Genomic DNA, 25,694 nt, shown 5'->3' with positions numbered 1-25,694 from the left:
CATGTTTACAGGAGGAGGAAACCAGATTGTGTGCAGGGGAAAACATAACATTTTTGGCTGATAATGCCACACCCTTTGAGATCACTATCCTATAAGTGAGACTTCACATGATTGTGACTAGTAATCTGAACACAGGCTGCCGCTACATTTCTCTTTTAGAAAGGATGTCACATGAGTATATTGAATATACAAGACTGACATGGCCGATCATGAGGTGGCAATATAACATTCTGTAACCCCACATTGGACTGAATCCTGGGTTCGATTTCATGAAGTGCACTTAGTTAAGGAAGCCCATGTAGACATATAAAGTGCACTTAGCTAAGTGCTACTCAACACTAATTATGCTAACTTTAAACAACTCGGCCACTGATTCATCATGATTGGCATGTTCTTTTTGCACCAAGTGTCAAGCAAAGTACCAAGATTGCTGATTTCAAGGTTTTTATATCGAGATAGATCCGATTATCACACAGCTTTCAGAACATAACAAGAACACGGCTGATGCCAGTGAAGACGTTACATGTACATTTATTTCTAAACCTGCAGAGTAACCTGCTTGTGAGAGTGAATTCCACTTCCACACTGTATGTATTGAAATATGTGTATATAAATGTGTACATATATATATATATATATATATATATATATATATACACACACATATATATACACCTCTCCCTCATTACATTGCATGATTCAATGAACATGTCCCCACTAATATTGCACTGCCAAGTTGTTGTTGATTCATACGTCAACTATGACTTAGTATCTCACCTGCAAGCAACCAAAGACTTCTTGCTTATGAACTTTACCAATCTGCCTTACAATTAAAACCAGGTAAGCACATGATTACATAGTTTCTCCACGGCATATAAGCATTTATCTCACAATGGGGGAGATGTGTACATACTCAATGGATATACAATGAATCCAATTTGTGAGAATATCAACACGGAGTATGACAGGAATAAATTACTACACGTTCAACACTTTCTGACCGTCTCATTTAAAACACAAAGCTCATTATGTCATTTCAAATCAATTACTTGAAAACAAACTTCTACAACCATGAATTACCATTTTGTGAAAGTTTTTTGAAATATTTAAGATAACCAGTACATATATTTAAGTAGTCTATCTGGTGATCACCTGATACTTCAGTTTGAAGATGTATTTCGCAGTGATTTATGTTCAGATGCCATAAAATTTTAAACTTGATCAAACAAGAGATCATTAAGAAATGCCTGTTTAATTTTTTTTTCTGGGTCTTTAAAACTACTTGTTTCCAAACTGCCTTATTATGTGCCAAGAATATTTATTTATTATTTATTTATCTGATTAGGGTTTTACGCCGTACTCAAGAATATTTCACTTAATACGATGGCTGCCACATTATGGTGGGCGGAAACCGGGCAAAGCCCGAGGGAAACCCATGACCATCTGCAGGTTGATGGCAGACCTTCCCACGTACGGCCGGAGAGAAAGCCAGCATGAGCTGGACTTCAAACTCACAGCAACCCAATGGTGAGAGGCTCTGGGTTATTGCGCCGAGCTGGCATGCTAACCACGTATGCCAAGAATAAGGTTGTATATATATTTTATCATTATGAATGCCTAAACTCATTCCCAGAGCAAATTACAACAGTATTTACTTTGAACACAGAAATAAACAACTCTGAACTAGCAGTATTAGGCTAGTTTTAGACTGGCCACTGGGAAACTGTCCCCTTTATGTTTGCTGACCATCTCTAACAGTGATGCCTTCTTCTGAGATGCTCTTGAGGACTCCAGCTCGTAGAGGGTACACAGGTTAAACAAGACACCTTCATGGAGGTTTTTACTGGGGTCAGACTGTATCATGCCTTCCAGGGTGGCCAGAGACTCCTTCAGCTTACCCATGTACAGGTAACACACGGCCAAGTTATTGACAGCCTGTCAAAAGAGCCAAATATTTAAATGAATAATGAGGTTGTGTGTTCAAATCCAGTTCCTGGTTATACTTCACGGGCTACTGTCGATTTTTCATTTGTCGTACGATCTTTTGTAAGTCACTATTAATACACCACAGTCTTATATGTGCAATATCGTACAAATACAACACCTCTGTGAAAGTGGCCCCTGCTGCATATCCATCTCAGGAAGGTTTATTTATTTATTTATTTATTTATTTATTTGATTGAAGTTTTATGCCATACTCAGATTACTTTACTTATACGACAGCTGCAAACATTATGGTGGGAGGAAACCAGACATGGTCCGAGGAAACCCAGGGCCATCTGTAGATTGCAGGCAGACCTTCCGGCATATGACCAGGGAGGAAGTCAGCATGATTTGGACTTGAACTCAGAACAATCACAATGGTGAGAGGCTAAAGATCATTACACACATGACTGACCATACTTACTTGAGGAGGAATAGCTTAATAGTCTAGAAATCTTGGCTGTGGCGATATTAATATATAGACCTTTTCTCACAGCCATGCGGTATTTTACTTGTTTAATGTCAAACTTGACATGAGAAGCTGTTGCTTCCTCCATGCACATGTAGGTCATTGCTTACACTGGAGCTCAAACATTTATGTGGGTGAAGTATTCACTTACGATAGGGTTTGTTGGATCTGCCTTCTTGGCTGTTGTAAAGTACTGGTACGCCTCATTAAAGTTGTTTCTTGATAATGCAACAAGGCCGCTGCAAAGAGTAAAATGTAACGTGGATCAGTATAACATCGAGTTTACATCAACACAGATGGATTGCCACGTACAACTGACACCTATATGCATACAGGTAAAAAAGATTAAAACTTTACCCATTTTCTACCAAGAGCATTTAAATAATACTTGCAATTTTTCAAAAATAACCTGGTTGACGAAATTAAAAAAAAAAAAAGGAAACAAATATTTTCCTGGACAATATGTAAGTAGTGGTCTAACATATATATATATTCCAATTTAAAGTTTGACTTGTAAAAATGAACTTTCAGTAGCCCATAAAACGCCCTAAAATGATGCTTTTGATGTCAAAAAATTAATCTTCAATAACCTCAAGCTTTTAAGTGGTCCTATAAGGTGAATGAATCAATCAGAACATTTGTTGATTGGAAAAAAAGCTAAACCTAAGTTGAAATACAGTAGTTCATTTTGGTGGTTTGTTTTCCTGTAACAAAGGACTGGTCTAATTTGACTGACTGGCTGATGGCTATCCTTCCTGTCATCACGTTGTCACGGTTACTACACTCATCATCAAACTGCTTGAAGTAACTGGAAGCCTTGTCTATATCTCCCATCTGAAATAACAAGAGATGATTCAAACATTGGAAAATACTGCTCATGAAAGACAGTACAACACAAAACTTCCAGGGGTCTAGAAGAAAGACACAACCCTTCTTGTAAATATCTGTACTAGCTCCTTTCTATTTTTTTTTTTAGCAATTTACGGTAGTTGACCAAAAAATTCTGCCCCCCAAAAAACTGCACTTTCAGAGACACACAAATTTTATGAAATATTACTTTTAGTGCTGAAACTTACGTACCCAAGAAGATTTTATTTATTTGATGGCTGTAAAGTTCAAAGGTTGAGGAAACCAGACAGAGCTTGGAGAAAAAATTTTGCCTTTGTCACTCACCGACAAATCTCCTATCTTAATATCACACCAAAAGTTATGAGACCTGAAGACAAACTCTCATTTGTTTAAATAACAAAATATGATTATTTAATAAACAGTTAAACTCTGCCTGCTTCATCAAAAAAAAAAAAAAAATAGAAAAATTTTTAAAAATTTCCCAAAAAAAAAATACACAAATGTTCATATAGATTTATGTGCAAGATTTAATTTCACACTGCATGAACAATATTGTTGCTGATGTCCGGTACCAGATATTTCAAGGAAAAAACAATAAACGAAGATTGAGATGAAAGAATGCTGGTACCTGAAGGTAAATTCTCCCCAGAGCACACAGCAGCTCAGAGTGATTGGCTTTATCTTTCTCTAGTAGACTTTCATACACTTCCAGTCCAGCTTCAAAATCCTACAATCATAAAGAAGTATGGTGCACATCAAGTAAAAATATATACCCTAAAGGACATAAAATTTCGTCCACAAAAGAGCATTTTGAGAGGCAGATATATGTCACAAAATATTAGTTTTGGTGCTGAAACTTACAACTTTCCAATAGAATACCATCCCATGTTACAAGGAAACCTTATAACACTTTTCTAAAATCAATAGAACTCTCTGAATCGGCAAAAACGGGCAAAGTTGTGATGGACGAAATTTATGGTCATTTAAGGTACATCATATGGATACATAGATATTATAAGTTATATCAGCTTGTTGCGTGGGTGTACGGCCTGATATTTTTCGTCGAGATAATCAATATTTTCAAGAGAGGGGTCGAGTAGAAAAATTGATCTTCGAGACAAAATATTGTGCCATATACCCATGCTACATGCTAGTATAACGAATTCATCACAACAAAGACCATTGCTGACACAGGACTGTTTCCAGCAAAGAGTGAACTTACCTTGGCAGAGAGTAGGCTGTTTCCAGCACAGAGTGAACTTACCTTGACAGAGAGTAGGCTGTTTCCAGCACAGAGTGAACTTACCTTGACAGCGAGTAGACTGTTTCCAGCACAAAGAGAACTTACCTTGACAGAGAGTACACTGTTTCCAGCACAAAGAGAACTTACCTTGACAGAGAGTACACTGTTTCCAGCACAGAGAGAACTTACCCTGACAGAGAGTAGGCTGTTTCCAGCACAGAGAGAACTTACCTTGACAGAGAGTAGGCTGTTTCCAGCACAGAGTGAACTTACCTTGACAGAGAGTAGGCTGTTTCCAGCACAAAGAGAACTTACTTTGACAGAGAGTACACTGTTTCCAGCACAGAGTGAACTTACCCTGACAGAGAGTAGGCTGTTTCCAGCACAGAGAGAACTTACCTTGACAGAGAGTAGACTGTTTCCAGCAAAGAGAGAACTTACCTTGACAGAGAGTAGGCTGCTTCCAGCACAGAGTGAACTTACCTTGACAGAGAGTAGGCTGCTTCCAGCACAGAGAGAACTTACCTTGACGGAGAGTAGGATGTTTCCAGCACAGAGTGAACTTACCTTGACAGAGAGTAGACTGTTTCCAGCACAGAGTGAACTTACCTTGACAGAGAGTAGGCTGTTTCCAGTGCTGTACAACACCTGAAGCTCCCTCTTCCTCCATAACTCCAGGGATGCTGGGAGAAACAAAAGTTGTTCACGATTAAATGATAATCATTAACACACTACTACATAGGTGATAAGTATGATGTTATGGTCCTTACTATTCGCAAATTACTTGGTGATATGAAGTAAAAAATACTGTAGGATTATGAAGAAATATGATTTTTTTAGTGTACATTTTTGACAGATTGTGCAAAAGATGATCGAGAAGTTCCAGGTTGGTGAATGGTTGAGTCCATTAAACTTATGTTCCTTTCCATTAATATTTTCACTGAAATTTATATTACAATAACTTACCCTGAATTTATGTTGCCTAGCAATATGTTATCCTTGTCACGTAAGAAATAGCCATTTAAAAGTACATTTAAAGATCCCGGGCCCTGATCTGTATTTCTGAAAGCTAAGCTGGAAAGAATGAAACAGGTCTCAGTTTTATATGTAATCCTTGTTTCTTTTACTACCTTTCCTACTTTCAGCTGACAATTCCAGTAGACTCCCATCCTCTGCACCACCTGACTCCAAATTAGACACTATCTGTCAACACACAAAAAAAAGCATGGCCTCAGAATAAATCATACCAGATTATCTTCCTGAAAACAGCTTCAGTTTATATTGAATTCAAACACAGTAATTTAGCAATAAGAGTATTCATCATAAGAATAATGTTAAACTTTCTGTCACCATGGTAACCATTGTAACCTTCTAAGAATTTACACACACTGTAGTGTATTTACAGTAAATAGGCAGAGAATGGTACTCATTGGTACTTCATCTGTACAACCAAAGTTTTAAAGAATCTGACAGCAGAAAAGAATGTTATTTAAAACCACATTTATGCCAATCATGAAATTCACTTCAAGTGATTATGTTCCACTTGTTATTAATTTGCTCTGAGTTTGTCTCCTTGTAGCAGGCCGGTTTTACATTCATATCCCTGCTTTAGAGGAATGACATGACAAAGATATCAGACAAGAACAGCCACTTCATCACAGTATACTAATAAGGGATCAAAGTCACAGTACAACGTCTATCTCATTATGCTGATTGCCACGCCAGTTAGCCAGAATGTCAACTGTTACCTTTTGCCTAACCCAATGAAAACTGAACCTTCACCTTCCGCTGAGGAGATCACCAATCCAACCACTACCAATGCACAATCTCCATCTAAGGTACTACATACTTCTCATGACCTGGCTTGTCAAGAATATCTGCTGGATATTGCATCAAACATAACCAACCAGTGTGACAAACCTTTTTGACAACAGCCAGGATATAATATAGTCTGTCCAGCGCATCCTGGGTTCTCCCCAAGAAGTGTGGTAAGTTGGCGTGAAGGATACGCATCCCAAACGGAACCATAGAACCTAGCCAAAACACAGAGATGCATACATCGATACGGAATTAACACAACAATCTCGTTATCCACAATTCATCACATGAGTTCATAACAGCAATACAGCTTTTTGCAGGGCTTCTGTGGCTTAGGTGGCTACTGTGCCCGGTCAGAGTTTCAGTGCTATTCCCCGTAGTTCTCAACGGAAGGTATTCAATATACTTATGTTACCTCTGTTGTTATTTTTTTTCATTATTTTTTATAATTTCATTATTTATTTGATTGGTGTTTGACACCACGTGTAAGAATTTTTCACTTATGTGACAGTAAGCAGGTTACAGGGTGGATGAAAACCGAGTGCGTGGTAAGGATTTCAATTTCAAAATGTACATTGGCTGAGTGCACGCTACATCACATACTGTTAAATTAACATATTACCAAATAATATTTGATTTTCATTCACAAATTTGTTAAATTTCTTCCAATCTTTCCAGGTTAATTAACCCTCGCCAGAAGGGTGGTCAACAGAACGCCCAGAGCAGACTAAGACTCCAATCTGCCTTTTACTCTGAGTTTATGGCTTGTAAAAGGGAAAGGGGGCATTTTGCTTGTTACTTTCTACACAGTATTTGAGAAATTTCTTCCAGCTATTGTCAAATATGACACACGTCTTCTCTTCCCTAACATTAGGTAAAATTAGGTAAATTATTAATTATTTTACTGATGTTTAATGGCATACTCAAGATTTCTCTGTCCGGTTTAGTATGGACCAAACTGGAGTAAAGGAGCACTGGTGCCTGACAAACCATATACGTAAAAGTATACAGTATCCATGACTACAGGCACACTATAGTGATTTTGTGAACAGGCCATCATATCCATCTAAAGGTACTGTAGATATACACAGAAGGACAAGGTCGAAAACTGTCCACACTGGGGATAATTCCAACCAACCACTGGTCAGGATTCGCAGGACATCACAGATATCAGTGTTAAACTATTGAAGTACTAATGAAGTACTGCCTTTTTTCTCAAATAATTTTGTTTAGGATCTAGTCCTTCTCTATAAATATAAAACACATACAGTAGTATGATCGAGGGCTTTTGTGCATACATGATGTAAAATTTATTTATTTATTTATTTGATTGGTGTTACTCAATTGCCCTACTCAAGAGTATTTCACTTATACGACGGCGGCCAACATTATAGTGGGTGGAAACCGGGCAGAGCCTGGGGGAAACCCACGACCTTCCGCAGGTTGCTGACAGATCTTCCCACGTATGACCGGAGAGGAAGCCAGCATGAGCTGGACTTGAACTCACAGCGACCGCATTGGTTACATGATGTAAAACGTGTTACCAACATTTACATGTACATAAATCAAATTCTGTTCAAATGTAACTGCATGTATGACAGCACAAAGAATCCTGCTGAGGTGCATGTACAGCTGTTCACATTTCTCACCTCGTTTGCCTGGATGTAACTGAGGGTAGTAATCGTAGTACAGGTCAGCTGTGTCCAGGTTCTTGAAGGCCTGGGACTCTGATTCAGCCAGGCTGTATAACCGCAGTTTGGTGAGCAGGGTCAGGCGCAAGAACCACAACTGTGAAGGTAAAAACTTCATTTACTTGATGAAGTATTTGTTCATTGGTATTTTCAAAGCAGTCAGGTGCTTGAAACAGTTAGATAAAAGGTAGACTGGAAAGTCCGAAGCTCAATAAAATTCTGATCAAGCTCTTCATGTATTCATTTCATTTAACCACTGCCGTTTAAAGGCGCACCGAAGAATTTTTCTCCCATATGATGTCTGTAAGATTCGTGGGTGGAGGAATTTGGAGGGCCCAGAAAAAAACACCGGCCTTCCATATAAAACTGACAAATTTTCCCACACACAGATTTTCATCAGCAAAAATTGCTAAGCCTCAATATATGATATTAGTCGAAGGCAAGTGCTCTCAAAGGACCTTCAAGTAACACAAGTTCCACTTGAAAACTTCCAAGCAGGTCTCAAAAATTACTTATGATTTATTTATTATCTATTTGACTGAGGTTTCACGCCATACTCAAGAATATTTCACTTATACGATGGTGGCCAGCATTACGGTGGGAGGAAACCCACAACTATCCGCAGGGTGCTGGCATACCTTTCCGCTTACGGCCAGAGAGGAAGCCACCATGAGCTGGACTTGAACTCACAGCGACTGCACTGGTGAGAGGCTCCCAGGTCATTTACATGCTGCACTAGCGTGCTTACCAACTGAGCCACGGAGGCCCCAAGCTGGAATTGAACCAAAACACCTGGTGTCCTAGCAAAAATAGAAAGACATTTTCTTTTTGATAAATAAACTTTGTATAGACCAACACATACATGATGATGTATTTTGGAAGTATTCAGGCCCAACTTTCTCTCACAAGAGCTCTGAGCTGGCTATCAGTCACACACTTAAAGTACACAGAATGATAGGCACATCTTACCTGAAGAGTATGAGGGGTGTGTTGTGTGACCTGACCTATTCTCCCCACCCCCTGGCCTGCTGAAGTGATGAGTCTGCCCACCAGGTCCACAGCTGCTCGCAGACAATCAGCTGCCTGAAATACATCAACAGTACGAAGCGTATTTACAGATCTCTGGGGAACTACTTCCTTGCTTCGTGCTTAATTTTTAAGCACAATGATATCCATGCAGTATCACGTTGCATGTGTAAAAGGCTGGTCCAAATGTGAAAGCACTTACAGTCATGCCCCACCATGCTCCATACCAAAGATACAGACAAAATATCCCACCATAAAGGACCTAAAAGTGTATTTTTAGAGGCCAACAAAGGTCATAAGCTATTACTTTGGGTGCTGCCACTCAATTTTTTTCCAGTAGGACATCACTCTAGATGGGGGGGTTGTTTGGTCTATATCTGTTTATTTATTTCATTGGTATTTTACGCCGTACTCAAGAATATTTCACCTATATGACGGAGACCAGCATTATGGTGGGTGGGAACTGGGCAGAGCCCGGGGGAACCCCAGGACCATCTACAGGTTGCTGGCAGACCTGTTTGGTCTATAAGCCAGTTAGCTGTTTCGAGTGGTGCCTCAGTACGCATGTGCATAACGTATCATAATTTGGATAAACAAAAACACATGATCACTTATGCCTACAGTACAGCATTACAGTCCTTTAAGACAGAGCAGAATTCCACTCCTATACAATTCCTTAAAATTATTTTTCTAAATTTTTGACCTAAAACTGACCCAGAACCATGGAAGTACATATAGAAAGAGGAACAACTTGGGTTCTTCAAAGTGTTCAGTGTACGATACCAACAAAGCAGGACTACCCAGTGATTAACCTGTCTCCCTTGTGAGAGGTCTTCGCTCATGTGCTCTTGAGACGACACCTGGTGTAAAAGGTACCATACTCAGAAAGCACCCAGTTGTGTGTCACTTGTTCACAACACAGGCCTACTGTTCAGGCGGCCAATAATGAATACAGAAGAATAGAATGGAAGTCAAACCACAGGGCCAATTTCCTTGGGAATATTCTGTTTAAAAATTAATACCATTATACCCTAATACAAAAAGCGTGCTACCAGTAGATGAGTAGTAAAGACTGCACATGTATGGTTTGTATGTGTTATTAAGACAACAACTTCTGATAATGTTACATTTTAAGATCCTTGCCATGCAAATGAAGGTACTACATGTCTACATACAAGCATATTGTCAATGCAAGAAAAAGTCCAAAAAGAAAAGTGTTTTTCAAGCAGATTTACTAACAGTTCTAATATAAAGACTTTTTCATCGATTTTAAAGCTTTTTTTATCGACTCATTAGTTACCTTCCGGTAATGGACATGAATAAGTTTTCCGGACATTTGTTTCATAGAGCTGCAATACAGTGAATTGAAATGTGATGCATTGTTTCATCATGCCGACATACTCTACAAATCACTTTCGAATTTCATCTTCATTTTCCAAAAAATTATGGCAGTTTTTTCCCCATTTTTTCTCTATGCCTGACACTAATCTTGAGTACCTATTCTGGCCTTTGATCATTTCACCTGGAAATGCTTACAGTTCCTCATGCAGAGAAAGCTCAACTTCATGTCATTAATTTGAATGTCTGTTTATTAGACTTCACCATAAAGAGCTATTTTTAAATAACAATAAACAAACATACCACCAATTAACCCTAGACTGATCTTGTAGTGAAGGTGTCTTTTGTGCATGCTTTTTTGGGGATTAGTGTATATACTCCCTAATATTTCACCCCAGGCGGGTTCCAATATCAAAAACAGCTGGAAGCTGTGCGTATGTATTACATGTATATGACATATTGTAAGTGTGGAGGTTTAAACAAGGGGGGCATTCCCGTCCCATGGGAGTTGGATTTGCCCATTTTCCATTTCAATGCACCTTACATTTAAGTTTATTAACCCATGTCATGATGGTTCACAACAGCACTCTGTCCTCGCATATGTCTCCACAAACAGTGGGGACTGTGCATTCACACGTGTCAACCAGCAATGCTTTTCGAGAAACATTAAAAGCATTAATTAAGAAACCATTTATGGGGCCCTAAATTGCCACGTGCACATTCAGTTAAATATTTCCCCGAATTTATTTGTGTAAACTGTACATCGTTAATTGTGCTGAAATTTGAGTTTATGTAACTCAAACATAACATGACCAATTTTGAATATTTTTGAAAAAGGCCCATGTATTTGAAATGGGCAATTTTCTCATTTTTAAATCATCATTTGAAAAAAATTGAGCTTCGGTGCCCATAAACCGTCAGCACCAAGTACATGGCACAAACTGATGCTATCTGGAAATCATAATTTTATCTCACTATGCACGCAGGAAAATGGTAAAGAATCTAATATGTTCCCGACAGCTCAATAAATATCGTAATAGTCCTATAGATGTGATTAAAATGTCCACTTAGACACACAAATACGACCTCAGTACACCTTTGCTGTGCGCAGAATTTGGAGTAGGCACTTTTTACTCGAAGTAAGTGGACATGATAAGACTCCTTTGAGGCAGTTCACCCTGAGCTCGGCCCGCGGAGGCGCTGTGAGGCACGGTATCGTACACTGAACATGAAAGGCTGGTTGGCCACATGAAAGGCTGGAGAGCGTTCATTCAGATTAGAAAGGCAGAATGGGTATGTCTGTCCAGTTCACTGGTCTGATTGGGTGAGTTGTTCCTTCTTCCATATATACATCCAGGCTCAAACTCATCTAAAATCCCAGATGTCACAAGAGGAATAAAATTCTGTTGAACTGTGTGTAACTGTCCCGCATCTCAATAATGCGCATGGGGAACAGCTATCCAGCTTTGTATTATGCTCATTTTTTGGGCTGAAGAGCCAAATATGAAAGTCTGTGTACCAAGTCCATGTCTGAAGTCTTACACATGATAAGATACAGGATTTGACTCGTCTCCCATTTAAACATTCTACAGTGCCTTAAATTGAAAATACAAGTTATACATTTGCTACTGAAAATGTTTAAAAATTTAGTTTGTTCCAAGCAACCATCCAAAGGTTGAAATTAGGTCAATGTTACTAGAAAACAAATACATCTACTGCATGACTGCAAAGGTCAAGGGTCAATTATTTGTCACGTGACAAGTTTTTCTCAGCGTTCATGTTTCAATATGGCATGATATGTACACGTAAAGTAAGGACTGGACTGTCTCACAAAACCACACAAAACCAAGATTTGAAAACAGAAATCACAGCCTAAAATTATAGATATATATACATGTATACATATATGCTAGTACACCTGACAAATAGCTTACAATTAACCTGCGAACACCTTGGTCATCTTGGGACACATCATCAGCAGACAGGGTCTTTCTCTCAGCAACTTGTTCCTCCCCAGAAAACCTACCCAGCATCTCCAAAACAGGGTCACCCTGCCAGAGAAATAAAACCAAAATTTTAATTTTAATTTAGTTATGCATGAGCCTATAGTTCATGAGTTTTGAGAAGGTTTCAGCTGTATTATGGGCAGAGTAAACCAACCAGAACAATGAAAACACTTTGCCATGTTATGTTCACAATATACATGTACCTGACAAACTTGCTTAATACCTTAAAGTAGCTTAGCCTTAGATGACCATGCTCTTAGGGCCTCGTGTAGTCATCGATTGCTCCCGTTCAACTTTGTGAAGTTCAGGTGAGCAGAGAAGTTGAACTTTCAGAAATATTGATGGGTATTTACCTATGGGATGATCGAAAGTTCGGGATTTTAACAGTCAGTTACCCTGAGATGCTAAGCATTGTAAAGACAGGCATGGGAGGTTAGTAATCGACTGTTTTCCGAAATTTTACGATGGTAAGTGTGTGAGTGCAGGGGTTTAACATCGTACTCAACAATTTTTCAGTCATATGACCACGAAGGAATCCCTGGGGAGTATGTAATATGCCAGCTTGTTGCAGGACGGCTTTCCACCACTCTTTTATCTAGTGCTGCTTCACTGAGACAACTCACCGAAGGCAAGTAAGCCGTCCTGCCCGAGCCATTATACTGATACGGGTCAACCAGTCGTTGCACTATCCCCTTCATGCTGAACGCCAAGCCAGAAAGTTACAACTTCCTCTTTGAAAGTCTTAGGTGTGACTCAACCCAGGACTGATCCTGAATCTACTGCTCCCGAAGCAGATGCTCTACCAACGGTGCTATTCGGGCTGGAATTTTACGATGGTTCCTTTAGAGATGAATAGGAGCAATCCATGGCTACGTGAGGTCTTACGAGCATAGTCATTTAGGGCTGAAAGTAGCTCAATTATGCCAGCCGGAGCCACAACGATCACGTAAAGAAGTGAACAATATGATCAAGGAGGCATCTGGAGATGACCATATCAATTTTCATATTAACGGGGAAAAAAAATAGCATTAACGTATATACATGTCAAATCCACAGATTTCCAAGCATTGTGGAAAATTTTTCACACAGAAGTAAAGAGGCATTTACAAACACATTCATGTGTGAAATGAATCATGATTCAAAAAACTACAAAGCATTGAATGTGAATACTGGCTGGTACTTAATTCTAGCCCTATTAAGTTGTTACTCACATCTCTTTGTCTGCAAAGTAATTCTGACTGACTACCGTACCATTAAAAGTAAGAATCAGACGCCTGTTGTGGGTAATGTTTACAATAATACTTGCTGATTCACACTATATTAAAGCATTTACATAAAATCGTGAGTACCATAACTCATTGACCTTTTTCACAAGCACTTGACAAAACAGGGTCAGGGGCTGTAGGTTAATCTGATCAGAGAAGTTGAATAGTGCACCACGGGTGGTTGATGGTTCTCACCCATATAACTATAGACAATATAGAAAGTCGGCATGTGTGAACTGGCTGGCGATGTGCATGGATACACTCTCGCCAGAGATGAACCGCAAAGCTTTTTAATAGCCTATTTAACACAACTTAATTTATTACATAACCTCATTTGAAAGAGTTTGTGCTGCAAACCAACAACACATGTACAGGTACAACAAACATGTTAGCTAAATTTCCACTCAGAATCAATACTCTGATGCTGAATTGATGGTCGTTTTCTATGGAAACCAAAATAAAGAAACAAACTTTTGTAATACTTTAATCCTTCAACATGTTTGCAAGATGTTTAGTCAAGCATGTTCTGAAGGTTTTACTGTGTAAGACTGATATGATTACCCTTTTTGTGAAGCACTGAAATTGGCCAACCATACCCTTGTGGTTTTGTCTCCAAAATCAAATTAAAAAGATCTATAAATCACACCAAATGTTGCTCTTCATATGCAAAAAGGTAATGAGTGACCCGAAGATATTAAATTTATTAAACGAGAGTATTAGTTCCGGAGGCTCTGAACAAATGAAAACTACTACTCGAGGTTAATAAATCTGATATCGAGGCTCACAAATTTCATATCCTATTTACCCATAAATGCCTTATTGTAAATTTCTAGCGGAAAAAATCATTACGATTTAAACTTTTCGGAAACTGCCCCAACGTCTAACCGCGTAGTCATATCACATATATAGGTCAAGTGAAGCGTCATCAGTAAGTGACAAGTACATGGCGGAGTACAACATAGTACAGACAAAATTTATTTACATAACGACTTTTTTTTATACCACAGACATGTCAAAAGTTTGCTTTATACAATACCTCGTTCGATAAGTTAATATTTATAATAAGCATATTACATTTTACTACAGAAAGAATTACTGTCTAAAAATAGACAAATTTCATGTGCGCTGAGTACATGCCGTGTAACTTTAAAAAAAAAAACCGACAGTTTAACTTAACGAAGGTTGAACAAGCGAAACAGTCTAACAGAGTTGTAACGGCTTAGTGGAATTTAGGCATCGGCTAGTGTTCTTGTGAAGACTCAGATGACGATTCAATAAGAAAAAGTTGTCGTACTAAAACAAAAAGTAGTGGAAAAATGAACATTTATGGGATAAATCAATGTCTTTAGTTACCTGAGGATCATCCAACACTAAGCCAGGCATGCACAATTCATCTGGACTTGGGTAGTAAGTCCCTGGAGCACTAGTCACCATGGAAACAATGACTTGTCTGGTGTGTTCAGAAGGGAGCCATGCGTCTCTTCTTCGGTCAGCATCACTCATGTGTAGGCTCGCTGTGAATGGATCTTCCGCTGTTGTCAAGAAATTCTCTGAGAATTGCTGAAAGGGGGCTTGCGACTGATGAGCAGGGCTAGCAGGAGCAGGACCACCTGTTTGTTGTGGTTGTAAAGGTGGGGTCTTATGAGAGGGACTAGGTAGAGGAGATAACTGATCTCCAGTGGGACGAGTACATATTAGTTGGAGTTTCTGTGCATCTTCTTTTTCCACACTGGGAACTGAGGCCTCAGTGCTCAAATGAGCTTCTCCATGCTCTTCATTATGTGAATGTAATGTGTCTTGTACAGGTGGAAAAGAATCACTCTGAAAGTGTCTCGGTGTTCCAAACGTTTGGTGAATCGGAGAAACGCTTAAATTTTCTACGTTTGGAATATCGGTACCCTCTGCTGTGAAGGATTCAAATGCATCGGTTTCTTTCTCTAACAGAGCTTGTTCATCTACATCTACTTGCTTTGTGTTGTCCACCGACGGTTCTTCGCCTTCAAAACTCACTGGCTCTGGTTCTGGCTGGGAGCAGTGCCGTGTCCGCTTTGGAGTGTCAGTAGAAACCAGTGCAGCTGCACTAGTTGGATCCCCCTCCTCACCTGTTAAACCATCAAAGAAATCCCCCGACAAAGAATCTCCAAAATAATGGCTCAGTCTTGGAGTTTCATACTGTTCACTTTCAACAGGATTACCTGCATCTTTTGTCCTTCCTAAACTCTCCCTTGTTTTCCCAGCTACAGTAACAGTTTCTTTATCTGTCTCACTTTCATTTGTCAAACCCTGCAATGTCTCTTCACTTTGCTGACAGTCTTCCTGATCTTGAGAATTTTCCCCTGAATTCACTGCGGTCTCCCTGTCATCCTCTCCAACTTCAGATAATTTTGCTTCATCATCCGAGGGTGATGGTTCAAGCGCTACTGAATCCAGTGTGTCCGTGGTCGGAGAATGGACAAGGGCACTGGCTCTGTCAACATCCGCAAAATCGGGAGAGGGATTTTCATCTGAAGTCTGTTTGTTTGTGACACTGCTGGTGGCTCTTTCTTCTCCGGCATCATCCAGACATATAGAGATGTTAGGGTCAAGCTGAGGTAAGTCTGCCATGCTGAATATGACAGGCACAAATTACATCAGACTTCTAATTCCTTTGCTGGACCTGCAACATACATAAATTTGTAAGTATATTTTTTGATTGTTAATTAATTAATTGTTAACTTGTTATACTATGGCTGTCAGCTTTATGAGTGGAGGAAACCAGAGCCTAAGTTAAACCACCTACCACTGGCAAGTTACTGATAAACTTTCCCACGGGTGACATACAGATATGCACACCATACTGGTGGAAGACATTAAGAAGCAGCCTCTTACTTCCTGTCCAGGGCTAGTTTTGAACCCACACCTTCCTAAGCTGTATGTTCGTATCATAGTGCCCAGCTTCGCTTTCATCTAATCCACACGAATAATTCACTAGAAATATCAACTCGAACCCTACCTTACTTTATGGGTACTATAGAATTTGGATTTCATTGTCAACAATTCATCTTATGGCCAGTGTGTACCTAGCTGGGACATGGCAGAAGTTCGAAATCAAAACATGGCGGACGTTGGTTCGGCTTGTTTGATTCAAAAGTTTAAACAGCTGGATTACTGTTAATAAAAGATATGGTCTACCAATGCCAGTAGTGACATAACTACATTTTGATTGACTCAGCAAATCACTGCATACCAAATGTAAGGTTGGGCTCTAGCTGTTATTTTGAGTAAAATTGTCCTTGTGTAAGTCTATGTAACGGGAGCTGGGCGCTGCGTTATTGTGCAAGGTGTCAGAGGCTAGCTCAGCGAGGTATAACCATGAAGCGGGGCATTCTATATCTAAAGTTCTGTCCAATATTTTGGTGAAATGTCCAATGTTTCCTACATTTTTTTTACACATTCTGCCCTATATAATCATATTCAGAGCAAACTTGCGACAGAGCAGGGGACCTCTGAAGATGATGCATCAACTACAAATTACCTCAGTGGTATTGTTGCTCTTGATGATGCTGCACTGAGAATTGCCTCTACCAAAATAATCATCAGCAATACATGTAATTATCGTTTTTTATGCGTACTGTCTTAAACTAGTCACCCATCAGCGAAGAACATTGTCATGAGCAAACCCACATCTTTCCGTGGATGACACCGCCTCAACTTCCGTCGTCTGCAACTTGCTTTTTGGTAGACATAACATTATTCTAATAATGCTTCCTAACCATGTCTTTTGTAGGTGTTAGGTTCTCTGTTCTTATAAAAACATGACTGTGGTTTTTAATGCGTTAAAAAAAATAGTTTCATGCTTTATTTTAAAGTCGAACACAAACTCATTCTTTTACGACAGCCGTAAACCGGATCAGCCAACAACATGGAGGACGAAGCACCTGTCATTTATGGACTTGAGTTTCAGGTGAATGTCAAATGGCAGTTAAGCTGTCCTGATTGATAAAATTAAATTGTTTACATGTTATTTACATTGGCAAGGTCCATATGCATTTATTATTTTGCCACTTTATTGCCATTTGTCTTTCGTTTTTCTCCATTATTACAATGGTTTTTGGCACTTGTTTTATGTGACAGTACATTCATGGTTTCGAACACACGTTTTCCTGGCAGGGAGGAGGAGGTGGTAAAAAACTAACATGGAGCTAAATGGGCGAAATGGAGATTTTTGCTGATCCCTGAAGTTCAGAGTGCCACACAACACTGAAACTATCATGTTTGAAGGCTACACACATTCTGATATTCCTAATTTAGGGATCTAAATGATCTCCCTCCTTATTTAACATTCTGACATAAATTTACCTTGTCAGTCGACGTCTACCAACCGAACGAATAAACAAACAAACGAACAAACCAATGTCAGAAGTATACAATATGGAGGTAGTACATTTAATGTTGTTGAATTATTATATTCCGCCAGTACTTTAATTACATGAACAAAGAGTGTGTTGATGATTGGCTCAGAGCAGCTGTGACATCACTGCAAACTGTGAATAGCAGCTGTTTTAACATCGTAACACCGATGTATACATGTAATGCATTTTACAATTAAAGGGACAGCCCTTTTTACATGTGAACACGTATTACTTTCCGTGCTACTTTTGCTGAACGCATTAAACTCACAAACCACAATCAGGAGCGGTAGATCCAGGATCAATCCTTGGTCGAGTCACTAAGACTTTAAAAGAGTAAGTTGTAACTTCGTCGCTTTGGCATTCAGCATGAAGGGGATAGTGCAACGACTGGTTGACCTGTATCAGTATGATGGCTCGGGCGGGGCGGCTTACTTGCCTTTGGTAAGTCGTCAGTGAAGCAGCACTAGATAAAAGAGAGTTTGAAATCCTACCTGCAACAAAGAGGTACATAACATACACCCTAAGGATTCCTTCGTTGTCATATGATGTTAAACCCCAAGCACTCACTCAAAAACCACAAAATTCCATGCTGCTTGTTTTCACAAATGGTAATGACATAAATTTCTATTATTTTTTTTTTAAAGCACACTGAGTGAAAAAATTAGGAGCTATGATTCATATTCTTGATCTTGAAGATTGAGTTTTTTTTTTTAGGCACGGGCTCTATCTGCACAGGTGGCAGAGACAGACAGCATACGATTCCTGGTGGGAACCCAGTCATTGAGGGCAGAAAACCAGGTACTGATGTCATTGATATTGAATAAATGATATTGAATAGATATTTCTTTATATGTCTTCTAACTAGTGCTGAATCTTTGAAAGTTGCTTTCAAATGCTAATTGTACGTAACTGAGATTTGTAGTGAAGACAATTCTACCAGTAGGCTGCAAACTCACAACACTGAGAATTGCAGTAAGATAGATTCATTTTAACAGCATTGAAAAAAGCGATAAGATTCACTCATTTGTCTTGTCTTCATGTTACAGGTACACCATATAGACTTTGATGATGAGAATAATGTAATCAATAAGAATGTATTTATGCACAGAGAGGGGGAAATCTGGCATCTCTCCTCTTGTACTTTTGACAAGAATCTCCTCACAACTTGCTACAATAAAAGTAAGTTAATTGTAACATTTTTTTTTTTTTCAGTTTTTTTTTTAATATCTAATTTTTACTAAAATATATTGTAAAATTTCCTCATCACCTAACCAGTTGATGTTGTTACCCAAACTTGTTTTAGTAAACGTTTAAATTAATTTAGCATGCACAAATTCAATTCTTTTACCTGCATGTAAAATGAAGAAGTCTTAAATGTGTTTTTAATTATATCAACTTGAGAAAAAGTAAATTTATTTTCATATGTTGCAATTTTATTATCAGCAAGTGATGCAAAGACAGAGATTCAGGCTGCTGTGTGGCGTCTGCCATCAGACTTTGATACCAGCAGTTCAGATGACTCTACTACCAACATTCAGCCTTTAGAACTTGTCTGTCACCTCAACAGTGACGAATTTGGGGATATGAAAAGGTGTGTTTGTGTACACTTTCTGATTCACTAATACTGAAAAATTGTTCCAGGGTTGTTTGTACATTGTGAAGCTTGTTTTGTGTAATATACTGTGAATAACTTCAGAATATTGTGTAGCTCTCAGCATATCATTCTTTGTTGTTTATTTCCTCATACTTTCAAATTTTATTTTTCTCTGGATAAACTGCTAGTCTGTATGGGAGTTGAGTAAAGGGGTAAGGTGTCCGCAGTCTCAAATAGATGTATTTAACAATGCATTGACAGCAGCAGCTCTTTCTTGAGTTAGAGTGGGGGGCCCCTGGTTCAGATGGTTGATTTGCTGGTTCCCTGTGAATACCAGGCCATTGACCATTGAGGTCACATGGTCAGATCCAGCTCTGACTACAGTTTTAACTCAAGGGGTTTGTCCGAAATGTGGTAAAGGTTGATTTTCACCGGACACCCTGGTGTCCCCCACCCACAAGGCTGACTGTCATTGTGTAAATGAAAATGGCATTCAACAACAGTCAACTAAATAAGTGAATTTTTGAGTTCATTCAGTAGAGCTGATTATCAGCATTGCGTTTTTTTTTTTCAGCATTCTGTGGCATCCAACAGGAGACAGCAAAGCAGCTTTAGGAATTGCAGATGGTCATATATTATTATGGGACGTGGACTCTCATTCAGCCACAGCAAAGGTAAAACTCTGGAAAATTCTTGAGTATTGCTTGTATTTAACTGAGAATCCATAAGAAAGAGTACAGTACTTTGCTCTTTTTTGAGCTCACAGGCTTTGTGTAAAGTTAATGTAAAAAAAAAAATTTTAAAGTGAAACACTAGAAATTGCTGAAAATAACAAACAAGTATAAATTATTCAGTGTTGTAATTAATTCAATTTGACATTCTTTCACTCAGTTAAAAGATTCAGCATCTCTGGAGGGCAAAGGCCATCCAAAGTTGACCAGTGGGAAGTGGAACCCTCACCATAATTGTTCACAGATCGCAACGGCCAATGACACAACAATACGGGGCTGGGACCTCAGGAGCATGCAGTATGTCTTGATAATCTGACATGTCCACAGTCCAGGCAAAGCAATGAGATGTTAATTCATAAAGGACAAATTAGGACAAATTAACTATTTTGATGATATCGAAAAATTTATGACCCAAAATCTGTGGAAGTTTGTTAAAGTTTATTTATGTGGGCTAACTGCTGCTATTTAAAACAATTTTGAACTTGTTCTCTCAGGTTTATGCATGAAAAGTGAAGGAAGCATATGAGCATCTGTGGTATGTTTATATAATTACTACGTGTATGCAGTTGTGTATTTGATTATGTTAAACATGTATATATATTTTTTTAAATATATTTTGTTATATTAATATATTTTCTCTGGAGGCCTCTGTGGCTCAGTTGGTCAGCGCGCTAGCACAGCATAATGACCCAGGAGTCTCCCATCAATGCGGTTGCTGTGAGTTCAAGTCCAGCTCATGCTGGCTTCCTTTCCGGCCGTAAGTGGGAAGGTCTGCCAGCAACCTGCAGATGGTCGTGGGTTTCCCCCGGGCTCTGCCCGGTTTCCTCCCACCATAATGCTGGCCGCCGTTGTAAAAGTGAAATATTCTTGAGTACGGCGTAAAACACCAATCAAATAAATCAATCAAATATATTTCTCTGTCCTTATATAGTGTGGTGTACACGATAGAGAACGCCCATGGTCAGCTGGTGAGGGATATAGACTTCAACCCCAACAAGCAGTATTACTTGAGCAGTTGTGGGGATGACTGCAGAGTGAGATTCTGGGATGTCAGGAACCCCAGCGAGCCCCTTAAAGTTCTGTCTGATCACTCACACTGGTTAGTGGCTGTCGTACATGTCTGTTTTCAAAGCTGTCTCATCCCAAAGGATATTACTGACGTTTTTGTCTGTGCATCTCTTTGTCTGTCCAAGTGACTAATTTACACATTACTTGTTAAAAAAGTTAATTTTGGGTAAGTTCCTGAATGTATATCTACACGTATTTGCTTATTCAATGCTAAATGGTAAATGTTGTATTGTGTTGGAAAATGTGACATGTTGTAGAAACTGTTTGTCAGTCCAGTTGATTTATCTTAGTGTGCTGTATGCCAAAAAAAAAAAACAAAAAAAAAAAAACAAATGGAAGAATACTTTTGAATGATTCCTAGTGTCAGAAGATTAACAGTGTGTTAGGCCCAAGGGTTACTTAAACAGTTGTCATGGTTATTGGCTCAGAGGCACATGGCCACAAATTTCAGTCTGCAGCATGTCGTACCCACTGAATTTCAGGTGTTTACGCTAGATGTGATAGTTTGTAAAGCTTTGATATATTAATACCAGTTATTTTTCTCCCATTTATAAAAATGAATTTAATAAATATAATTAAAATTCTTTTTCGATTTTGTTTTCAGTGAGATTTTTTTTCTGGTGCTGATTACTTTAATTTTAAAGGGTTTCCCTGTGGTTCTCTTAAAGTGATAAATTCCAATGGTAGATGCAGCACCAGGATTTCTGCTTCACTTTCTCAATGGACTGGCCTTGATAGCAAAGTTGGTAGAGCGTCCACTGCGGGAGCGGTAGATCCAGGGTCAATCCTGGATCAAGTCACACCTAAGACCTTAAAAGAGGAAGTTGTAACTTCCTCGCCTGGTGTTCAGCATGAAGGGGATAGTGCGATGACTGGTTGACCAGCATCAGTATAATGGCTCAGGTGGGGCAGCTTACTTGCCTTCGGTAAGGCGTCTTAGTGAAGCAACACTAGATGAAAGAGTGGTGGAGATCCGTCCTGCAACAAGGAGGCACATTAAATGCACTCTAAGGTTTCCTTCGTCGTCATACGACTGAAAAATTGTTAACTACAACGTTAAACTCCAAGCACTCACTCACTTGCTCACTCACGTTCTCATTGTGTCAAAGGTTATCTCCCTTGTTTTATTTTGCAGGGTGTGGTCAGTAAGGTACAACCATTTCCATGACCAGTTGGTTCTGTCGGCAAGCAGTGATAGCCGAGTAGTCCTCAACAATGTGGTCACGTTATCTTCCGAGCCGTTTGGCCACCTGGTGGAGGAAGACGACAACAGTGAGGATGAAGAAGAGGTCAAGGAGGGGTTAGTTAAACAGTTTATTAATAACACTTAGTTTTAGTTGTGATTGATTTGATCAGACATATGGAAACTGAGTTAAAGTTTGAACGCAAAGTTTTGAAAACCTGATTCCAACCTGATTCACATGCCTTTTATGGAAAATGCATTCTGCATTCTTTGTTCATTAAGAGTTATACAAGCATAGTTTCACAAAATATTTTCATGAATTGGAATATATTTTGAATGACATAAATATCGATAGTCTTCTGTTGTGCGAACTAGTTGGACATAATGTTGTGTGTATGTATATATTCTTCTTTGTGTTTTATGTATTACGTAGTATCCTAAAAGACAGCCTTTGATCAGCTTGATATGTTATCTTACTAAGTACAGGTAACCAAGTGTTGATTACAAGTGTAATATTACAATTACTATTGAGGTTAAATCTGTCTTTTGCAGAACAAGGGAACCAATTGAGGACAGTGTCCTAGCAACATATGAAGAGCATGAAGATAGTGTTTACGCAGTGGAATGGTCAACAGCTGACCCTTGGGTGTTTGTCTCCCTTAGTTACGACGGTCGTGTTGTTATCAACAGAGTGCCAAGAGCGGAAAAATACAAGATTTTGTTGTGAATTTGCACTCAGTTTGAATCAGCATACTTCCTGAGTGAATGCAGATGTAACTTAAGTAAGGCGTATATCAATCTTGAGTGCACAGATTGATTGCAGACAGTTGTATCTGATGGAGTGACACTGTTGAATTTGAACCAATAATCTCTTAGGCTTTAAAGCCACTACACCAAACAAAAATTTCTTTTGGCTCAGGTTGAACCTGTTTGTTTACCTTGTTGCAGTCAGTTGGAGTCTGTGTTCTTTAATGTTATGAAGAGAAACACAAAACTGTTGCATTGGTTGCACATAGAGGGGCAACCCTGTCGAGATTTGAACCAATGATGCTTGGAATCATTGTCTCTGCCTCTACCTCTAGACCAAGGGGAAATAGCCTTATTTCCCCATCAGACAAACTATGAAAAAGTTTTGTCACTAAGTACAGTGATTTGAGTACATTGACTTGTACATTTGGTCCACCTTGGTGGACTCGGAAACTAGAGGCTAGACATCCCCTAAATACCACTCTGGACCCACTTTCACAAAACATCGTAAATCTGTTTTTCACAACTTTTCTCATCAACGATGACGCCTTTGTGAAAGTGTTCTTTCTTAGAGCAAAGTTACGTTCTCAGTCCTTTATAGAAAGTCACATAAAATGTTATGCACTGTTATGAAAGTTAAATTTCTGTAACGCATGGAAGTTTCAAGATTTTATTAGATGGAAATTTAATGGCATGAAACGTAATTGTTTAAATCTCTGCCCCGAGTTCCGAATTTGCAGGAGTGAATCCAACTCTATCTGGGGGCCTCCGTGGCTCAGTCGGTTAGTGCGCTAGCGCAGCGTAATGACCCAGAAGCCTCTCACCAATGCGGTCGCTGTAAGTTCAAGACCAGCCCATGCTGCCTTCCTCTCCGGCCGTACGTGGGAAGGTCTATCAGCAACCTGCGGATGGTCGTGGGTTTCCCCCGGTCTCTGCCCGGTTTCCACCCACCATAATGCTGGCCGCCGTCGTATAAGTGAAATATTCTTGAGTACGGCGTAAAACACCAATCAAAAAAAAAAAAAACTCTATCTGCGTCAGCTTTAGTTTAAAAGACAGCAGGTTTCTCAGATATCTGGTGAAGTGCAGTAGTTTACTCTGCTGTCTGGTTTCCTCCACTCACAAAACTCGAATAAAAATTTATTAGTTTGACATGAAACATCTCTTAAGTCAGGAAATAAAAGTAAGCTTTGTCATTGTTGCTGTTAATACTTGTACAGTGTTGTCCCTCATGCATTCCGGTAGACATTTTCCGGTAGACATTTTAACATGATGACTGCACTGTGATTGTCTAGTGATTAGAATGTCCATCTCATGAGTAGCTTGGAGACTCAGGATGATTGGCGTAAGAGTACAGGCTGGTACTTATACTGGCCAGTCCGGAGTCACAGTCATTATACTGGGTGTGGTGTCATGCCCAGTGTCACATTCAGTACTCTGTGTCTGAAGTACATGTACTGTAGAAGAAAGTAAATTTGCAATTTCCATTGGCCTGTTATCTGTTGGTATGATTAACCAATACATACTTTTTCATATTTTAATCTGTATTGAATTGGTATGAAGTAAGAATTGTATGTTGTCATAAGAATTCATCAGATTCAGTGCTAATTGTTCCATTTTACCGTCGTTCATTTATGTCAGTTGTGTACAGAATTCATTTAAATTATAACATGCTTTGTGCAAGATATACACAAAATAAAGTCTATCCTTGCATCATTTCAATTATGCGTTGTATCAGACTTTTAATTTGATTTAGTGAGTAACATCAGGAAGAAAAAAAAGATAAGGAATAAAAAATAATTCTGAAGATATCACACCTTTGACCAGTGAGGTTGCTTGTTTGAATCCAGCTCTTGCTGCTTTGGTTGCAACTTAATGTGAAGAGGTACCTGAGTTAGCAAAGATCGACTAGGAAAGGATCAACTGTGGTATACCTTGGTTTCCTCCATGCCTTGGTTTTCCTCCATTTCCAAACCTGACTCCCCCTGGCTCGGTTAGCGCGCTAGTGCAACGTAATGACTCAGGAGTCTTTCACCAATGCAGTCAGTGTGAGTTCAAGTCCAGCTCATGCTGGCTTCCTCTCCGGCCGTACGTGGGAAGGTCTGTCAGCAACCTGCGGATGGTCGTGGGTTTCCCCCGGGCTGTTCCCGGTTTCCACCCACCATAATGCTGGCAATCGTCGTATAAGTGAAATATTCTTGAGTACGGCATAAAACACCAATCAAATAAATAAATAAATAAATAAATGAACCTGACTGATGTTATAAAACAAGGGAGATATGTGGGATTATT

The 25,694-nt window shown here is 39.2% G+C and overlaps 2 protein-coding genes across 3 annotated transcripts; one reads left to right on the top strand and one right to left on the bottom strand.

Annotated features, from left to right (window-relative positions):
• Window positions 1-662: 662 nt before the first annotated feature.
• Window positions 663-17,373, bottom strand: LOC135470138 (trafficking protein particle complex subunit 12-like). 2 transcript variants are annotated; one of them, XM_064748905.1, is made up of 12 exons: window positions 17,203-17,373; window positions 15,042-16,344; window positions 12,352-12,468; window positions 9,023-9,136; window positions 8,012-8,150; window positions 6,465-6,577; window positions 5,675-5,747; window positions 5,154-5,227; window positions 3,930-4,028; window positions 3,189-3,286; window positions 2,604-2,691; window positions 663-1,935 (listed from the first exon to the last, which is right to left on the bottom strand). In XM_064748905.1, the coding sequence occupies exons 2-12, from the start codon at window positions 16,290-16,292 to the stop codon at window positions 1,693-1,695; spliced, it is 2,409 nt and encodes an 802-aa protein (XP_064604975.1). In that variant the 5' UTR covers window positions 16,293-16,344; window positions 17,203-17,373; the 3' UTR covers window positions 663-1,692. The 2 variants fall into 2 exon arrangements, with proteins under 2 accessions (XP_064604975.1, XP_064604976.1); XM_064748906.1 differs by having other exon boundaries at window positions 17,300-17,366.
• A 216-nt stretch (window positions 17,374-17,589) lies between these two features.
• Window positions 17,590-24,640, top strand: LOC135470405 (EARP-interacting protein homolog). Its single transcript, XM_064749327.1, has 9 exons — window positions 17,590-17,631; window positions 18,794-18,877; window positions 19,126-19,258; window positions 19,523-19,670; window positions 20,248-20,347; window positions 20,565-20,701; window positions 21,336-21,503; window positions 22,608-22,772; window positions 23,208-24,640. Exons 1-9 carry the CDS (start codon window positions 17,590-17,592, stop codon window positions 23,380-23,382), a joined length of 1,152 nt encoding a protein of 383 aa, XP_064605397.1. The 3' UTR covers window positions 23,383-24,640.
• Window positions 24,641-25,694: the final 1,054 nt, after the last annotated feature.

Source organism: Liolophura sinensis, chromosome 7 (assembly GCF_032854445.1).
Source record: "Liolophura sinensis isolate JHLJ2023 chromosome 7, CUHK_Ljap_v2, whole genome shotgun sequence".
Lineage (NCBI taxonomy): Eukaryota > Metazoa > Mollusca > Polyplacophora > Chitonida > Chitonidae > Liolophura > Liolophura sinensis.
The sequence above is the reverse complement of the archived record's forward strand: the minus strand, read 5'-3'. Positions and strand labels throughout refer to the sequence as shown.